Source organism: Carya illinoinensis, chromosome 4 (genome assembly GCF_018687715.1).
Source record: "Carya illinoinensis cultivar Pawnee chromosome 4, C.illinoinensisPawnee_v1, whole genome shotgun sequence".
Lineage (NCBI taxonomy): Eukaryota > Viridiplantae > Streptophyta > Magnoliopsida > Fagales > Juglandaceae > Carya > Carya illinoinensis.
The window spans coordinates 32,961,148-32,968,864 of record NC_056755.1 but is presented as its reverse complement, the minus strand read 5'-3'; the positions used below and the strand labels follow the sequence as shown (position 1 = coordinate 32,968,864).

The 7,717-nt window shown below is 33.3% G+C and overlaps 1 protein-coding gene across 1 annotated transcript; it reads left to right on the top strand.

Moving 5' to 3' along the window:
* The first annotated feature begins 226 nt into the window (after positions 1 to 226).
* Positions 227 to 4,009, top strand: LOC122306426. Its single transcript, XM_043118853.1, has 5 exons — positions 227 to 245; positions 1,405 to 1,608; positions 1,925 to 1,990; positions 2,639 to 2,689; positions 3,616 to 4,009. The coding sequence occupies exons 1-5, from the start codon at positions 227 to 229 to the stop codon at positions 3,636 to 3,638; spliced, it is 363 nt and encodes a 120-aa protein (XP_042974787.1). The 3' UTR covers positions 3,639 to 4,009.
* The last annotated feature ends 3,708 nt before the right edge of the window (positions 4,010 to 7,717 follow it).

Below are 7,717 nucleotides of genomic sequence, written 5' to 3'. Positions count from 1 at the left end.
AACAAAATTAAATTGGATCATGAAATGAGAATATGTTATTAAACCGCATCTCTCTCTAAAAAACATTATGTTCTTGGCTAGCAAAGTTTCTATGAAATGGTGGGAAAAGTACAATTATAATCATGTTATAAAAATATTCTCAAAAGTTTTAGTCCAAAAAAGTAGATTTCAGGCACAATTAGCATCAATTACCAGCAAAAAGGATTTGAAAAAACTGGTTGAAGCGATGTCACAGGTCTCAGACAGTAACGATGAAGAAAACCCTCAACAACAAATCAGATTATCTCCATTACAAAAAACAGCAACAGCATCACTAATTAATCAGGCCTCTCCTTTCCAACATGCCTCTCCTACTCAAAATTATCAACGGGCCTCTCCTTCCCAACAGGCCTTCCCATTTTAAAATTATCTATCCCATTGAATGGATTCTCAAGATCTATTTGATTTGAAACTCTCTGATTATGATTTTCAAATTATGTAAAAACAGGATAAAATTATCAAAAATATTATCACCTTGAAGGATAAGATAAACGATTGCGTCCATCAGAGTATTGTTCAACCACTATCAGAGTATTGTTCAACTACATTTATTATTATTTACTGTCAGAACTACATGTCAGATTATTATTCAAGATCAGATGAATGATTATCTGCAAGTTAGCAACTAATTAAAAGATAAAAGACTTTGTCTACATTACATATTACGGTTAATTACTGTAGAAAAGGAAGATAAAGCATACGTATAGACCTTATAGCTAATATCAGCCTACTATACTAGTGCCAGTCAGTCTACTATGCTAATGTCAGTCTACTGTTTTAGTGTCTATCTCTAATGTACATGCATATATATAAAAAGGGAGTCTATATTTAAGAAAGGCATTAAGAAATTATCTAAGCCATTCCCGTTCCCTCTCTTGCTTTTTCAACTCTCCAAATTTCATCTCTTATAATCTAAGCTTCTTTTCATGTCAACAGTTCTCAATTTTTTTGAGAATTAATCTCTTCATAAGTATTATATTTTCAATAAAATCTATTTTATCATTTTTTATCTTTTGTATATACAATTGGCTGGTTCTACTACCTTTTATTATATATTACCTGAAATTTTATTATAATTTTATTATATATTATCTAGGATATATATATTTATCGAAAGGATTCAAAAAAATTAAAAATTTATTAGGCCTAAAAATGTAATTAATATATATATTTTATTAATTATATATATTTTATATTAATAATATATGATTAAATAAATGTTCATGTTTAATATTATAATTTTATGTTGTAAATTATAATATAAAATTATTTTATATATAATTTTATGTATTATAATAAAAATTATATATATAATATTTAATATAATATTCAAAATTAATTTTATATATATATAAATACTAACAGGTCCGGTCCGGCCCGATGTCGAAAATTGTAAAATCCGAACCAAACCGATTTTATCCGATTTTAAAATCATACAACCGGTTCCAGATCCAACCGGTTCAAAACAGGACCGGTTTTCTGGTTTAAAATCGCTGGTTACCTTCGCGACCATCGATGTGGAGAATGTCAGGATTCTTTCAGACCAAGGAGGAGATGGAACTTCTGAAGGTGATGCTTTAACCTCCTATGTTTCGTTTGAAATTTGTTGCCGAAATGGTTTGGATCTGCCGCCACCAAAGCCTCACACTGGTTACCTCCGCCACCTTACGCCAATAAGCCTCTTCGTCTCCTCAATCTGTCTCTTTCCTTCCTACATATTCTAGATCTTGAAGCCCAAAGCTTTTGGGTGCTAAACCCTAGCCACCGCCATTACCCTGTCATGCCCTCCCCTTCCGCCTTTCTAGTTTTTCTCGACTTTTTCACTTTTTCTATCATAAAAATATTAGTTGTTTGCGAATTACCTTGAAGCGTCATTTGTTCACAGGGGCAAAGGTGCTCTTACAGAGCATATCTAAAAAGCAGGGGAAGAAAATGAATTTTGCTGAATCTGGTAAACATATACCGAAATTTGTTGAGTTTTTCAATTCAAGGCCTTTTGGGATAAGATGTATCTTTCGGTTCTTTTATTGATGGAGCCTTAGTGATATTTCGTTTGGCATCCCAGGTATTTCTTGAAACCTTTCCTTATTTACATTGTACTGTGAATATCAAGTATTGTAATGTCTTCGCTGAGAATAACCGAGTGGTATCAGTTATTTCAACCATGGATTTTGGAAAGGTTTGTCAATGCAATCATCTGTCATTGAAATTTTTTAAATATTCTCTCATTTATGATGATAAAATCACGTCCTACTTAAGTTTCTCTCATGTATAGTCTGTAGCATTGCCTTGTGAATTACTTTCTTATGAGCAGTGTGGCACTTTTTTGGCTCTATTTGGTCTCAAGTTTGGTCACGCCCTTGTAATGTTGGTTTCATTTCCCTCAGAACTTGTTATTCTCAAGCTCTGAAAATTTGAATTGAACATGATGAATTGGGTGGCTGCCAAGGCATTTCCCTGATATCCATGTTTGGTCACAATCTTCTATCAATCTCATAATTCATGGGTCTTCTCCCCTTTCATGTTCACCATTTTTTTTAAGCTGTGTCTGAAGTTTATCATCTTGGTTTTCTGATTGTCATTTTATTGTCTTGCACAGTTTGGATATTTCTCGTTTGGTGGACGCACGGTTATTTGCATTTTCTAGAAGGTTGGTAAAAAAAATGCCTGAGTTTTAATTTTAAAGTTCTTCTATTTACTTTCATTTTTATTTCCTTGGGAACCAACCCAACTTTTTGAGACATTTGACGTATTAGTCATTGATACTAAGTTTTTCATTTTTAGAACAATACTCAAGTTAGTACATAAATGGGCAAAAAAAAAAGAAAAAAAAGAAAATACACATACTGAGGTATTACTCGTTTGTATACATGAACTTGATATGTATCTCAGTCTTATATTTTTCAGTATTTGACCAAAGTTTTTGCACTTATGACGTATTTTTTCATTGGAAATTAGTTGGTTATTGTTTGCATTGAAACCTTTGTGTTATGTTTATTTGGGTAGTGTATTATTTGGCATTGTTTTTTTTTCTCTATGCTTCTATTTTTTCGATATTGAGTTCCATTTTATTTTCTATTTAGGGCTACACCAGTGACAAAGAGAACTTGGGAAAGTATGAAAAGCTCTGCAAAAATTTCTTTTTGACCACAACATGTTATTTCTATCGGCTACTGAATCACAATCTTGAACATGTGTATCTATTTTACACTGATAAATGTCATACTTTGTTGATTTATGCATTATTGTGTACCTGAGGCATGTTAGTCATGTAGCTATTCTGAAATCTGATCTATTGTTGTCTTCCTTACTATAATCTTAAACTCTCTCTCTCTCTCTCTCTCTCTCTCTCTCTCTCTCTCTCTCTCTCTCTCTCTCTCTCTATGTAAGACCGTTCTAGAAATTAAGAAGAACAAGTAGCTTTCTATATCAATTATGTTGTGTGCTGACCTGTTTAAGTGAGAAGTTGTTGCATCTTAATTCTTTTCCATACCCCTGAACCCAGTGCAGTGATGTTCTTCTCACAATAGGCTTAGTTCGAACTTAACTGTTGTTGGATTGTTTCAATTCTCACAGCTGGATATTACTTCTGGATGTAGAAGAAGAAAACTACCATAAAGTATGTTGCTCGGTGGTGGTAGGCTTCAACTCTGGATGTAGGGTCCAGAAAACAGGGACCAAATTGTTGAATCCAATACCCAAACCTTGAAATTGAGAGGGGTTGTTAAGAAGGGAGAGAGTGAAGGCGAGATAAATTTTCTCGCCAGAAGATAGTAAAACCATTAAGAGGCTGGCTATTTGCACCTTTTATTTTTATTTTCACTGAAAATAGAGATTATAAGTTTGTCATTTTCGGGTGTATGATTTGTTTTACCAATGTCATCTATGTTTTTATTGTCTTCTTCAGCAAATGTATTGTAGAATTGATCCTTGTTAGTGGTTTTGTTGTTCTTCAAACATAGCTAAATCATTTCCAGACTTCATTTTTATATCTATGCACTTCGTAATTTCAATTTAGCCTATGGAAAATGTGTCGATATATCAAAACTGAAATGTGGGTGTATCATTAATTCTGTAGCGCTGAATCATGACGAAATATGTGTATTGGTCCTTTTTGCTTATGTGGTACAACATTAGGGGCTTTTAAAAGCCTTATGATATAAATTCAATCCCCATGTCTTTAATGGTTAGGTTGCTAAATCTTAACATTGACAGGCAATGCTCTATTATGTTTGGATTTCTTGGCTGAATTGACAGTTAGACAATTATCTAGTTAGACACCAATGAAACACCATTTTCAGCCTTAAACCACAGCGTTGTGGAATGAAACATAAATCATAAGTGCAAAAAGATCAAGCCAATTGTAATGCTTGATTTTGGATCATGCTACCTAATTGATGATGAACCCTTATCTTCATTTGCTCATGATTAGTTTTTATCAAAGATTAGATCTATGAATTTTTTGCATATTGTCTATCTTAGATTCATTTTTAATTATTGTAACACGTGAATGAGGCCTGATTTAATGTTTGAATGGGTGATGATCCCTATCCCTAACATGTGAAATTGTATTTTTAATTATTGTAACACGTGCATCACGACTATTTGCATCATGATACATTCGCTGCAAATAGCTTTTTGTGTGTGTTGCAAATAGCTATTTGGAACGAAAGAACATTTCATTGCATCTAGGCATATATGCAATGAATTTACATTTTGTTGTAAATAGGCATTTGCAACGAATGTACATATTATCGTGAAGACAACAATGACGATGATAAATTTATTTGCAACAATAAAATTTTGTGGCTAAATTATTTGCAAGTAAAAAAATCATCATCGGGATATACCTTTCCCATGACGGCATTTGCAAGACTAGGGTAATGAGATATCATCATTGCAAATACTTTTTTCCAGCGAGAAATGAACTTTTTGCAATGGTTTTAGTGAGATATAAAAATTTACGTGGTTTGGTATAAAAAGCTATGTCTATGGGTTGTTTGGGGTCGAAATCTATTTGGTGATTTTAGAATCTCTCATGGCCTCCCATAAGTCTTAATACAATGGAGAAAATAAAGTTGAAGGGAGATTAAAGAAGATGCTTTCCTATTGGAGAGAGAGTGCCACGAGTTGTAGAGAAGTAGAAGAAAGTATTTTCTTGTAGAGTTGCTTGATGCCCTGCGTTTGCAGTGGTTCTTTCCTTTTATAGAGGTCTTCTTCATTCTTTAAAGTATTTGGATCTTATTTACCTTATGTCATTTTTACATTTTTGCATTTCAATCAACTATTTTATGACTTCATCTCTTCTTCGTATTATTTCTTCCTTTTATTCTTGGTAATGGGCTTCCAATGCGGTGGACCCAGTTCATTTTATATCCAGCAAAACTCATCTTTATTTCTTACAAACTTTGATTTATAACTTGAGGGAAATCCTTTATTTTATAGAACTAACAGATATTGGACTTGAAATGGTACCAGGGAAAGTCCGCATTGGTATAATTTTACACTTCTAATTCATTACCCTGTACATGTCTTTGTTACCAAACACAAGAGAGGCATCCATTTCTTCCCATCACTGGCAAGTTTTGCTCACCGGGGATGTGCAAAATTTTTCACCCAACCCGAACTCATTACCGAAATAAACAATTATGACTTGATCCGATCGTTCTAAAACAAGTTCCTAGACGCGTTGCTATTTATTCAGACCCGACCAAAACGTTTCGTAGTTTTGAATAACGACTTGATCAAACCAAACTGCTCGGGCTGGGTGTGGCCCTGCATCCACCCCACCAGCCCCCTTGTTCGGCCGTGGCATGGGGCCACTAGAGGCACCCGCACACCCCGGCCAATGTGCAGGCAAACGGCTGCAATGCTATATATGCTAGAAAAAAAATTTCTTATAATAAAGCGACATCATTTGGGGTAGAACAATTTATCTAAATAATGTTGTTTTATCTCTTTTTTTTTTTTTTTTTTTATTATTATTTTTTTTTTTTTTTAAATATAACGACGTCATTTTATCTTAGATTTTGTTTTAAAAAACTTCTCCCTCCCCTGCCGGTTTCCCTCTCTTTCCTTTCTATGCATCATTTTATTCTCTCTGTCACCACCACCGGTCTCTCGGACTCTCTCCCTCTCGTCATCGCCTCCATTGGGTCCTAAGTATCTCTCTCTGTGTAGGCAGTGGGTGGGGCTAATCCACACCCCGTCATCTAAACTGGGGCTAGGGGCTGCCCACCTGGGAGGTGCGGGTAGCTCCCCTATGAACAACCTTATTTTTTAGACATCTAGACAATGTCATATGGACTTGTTGACAAAAAAAACAAATTGCTTATTCCGACCCAGTTTTGAACAAGTTTTAGAACAGCTCGGTTTGGTTCAAATGAATTTCCTCCGATCTTCAATCGGGTTGTGACAGAATTATAGGCCTACTTGCTCAAGGGGTTTAAGCTATTCCTGGAATTTGTTGGTGAAAGATGTACATTCATTCATAAATTTCCAAAATACAGAGTTGGAAGTGAAGAGCAAATCCTTAGATCTCTTTGTACCAAAGTCTTGTAACCGATCAGGTTTCGAGTCGGATGTTTCCATGGACATGATCATTCTTAAACAAAACATTCCTGCAGGAATCATTCACGTTTTCTTCATTAATCAAAATTATTGTTGCATGAATCTCGATGGTCAGAACATTCATAAAATATTTTTATTAAAAAAGAGAAAAAAAAAGAACAATCGATCATAACATATTATTTTTTTGTAAATCCACCTTAAAACGAGTATTACTACAAAAAAAAGTGAATATTGACTAAAACAGTTATTCAACATAATCTCAAACCCAAGAGATATAGCCTTATTTGGATTCAGAATTAATCTCAACTCATTTTATTTAATCATTATAAATTTTTTAAATTTTTACATAAAATATAATAAATAATTTAATTTCTCAAATTTTAAAATAATAATAATATTAAAAATAATATTTTTTATTTAATTTTTAACTTATTTCATTTCAGAAGAAGTTAAAAACCAAAAAACGACAATTATTATTAATTAATCATGTTACAGTCAACAATGCTGAACCTGGTCAAATGAACGACTTCAAATTTCCACAAGGAAAGTTCCCATTGAGGTCGCCCATCAAATCCAAACAATGTTTGGTACCAAATTAATCCACTTTAATAATGAATTATTATATGCTGTAGGGACGAATACTTTAGTACGTGCAGGCTTCATGGGAAACACTGCAAAAACTTGAAGATGCATGTGGAGTACTCAAGATTTTACTTTAGTACGTAGGTACAGACCAGTTTAACTTAAACATAAAATATGTAAAATAATAAATTGATATGATATTATTCTATAGAAAGTTTCTTAATTCAATAATAATAATAAAATTCTTACAGTTGTTTTAATTTACGAGTTTTATATACATTGAAACCCCTCAAAATTAAAAGGCTTTAGTTATAACTTTGCGCTCAGATCATGTGTGATTGAGGCTATGTTGTTAATTTCATGTTCCTTTTCAAGATGCTAGTACTGCTGAGGATATCCAAAGGTAATCCATCGGAAAAACGTATAAAACAAAAACACTTGAAACCGCGGGCTTTAAAAGACTTTTGTGAACTTTTTTGCAGTTTTAAATTATAGGCATCGACTAAGGAAAACCGATATGTTGACA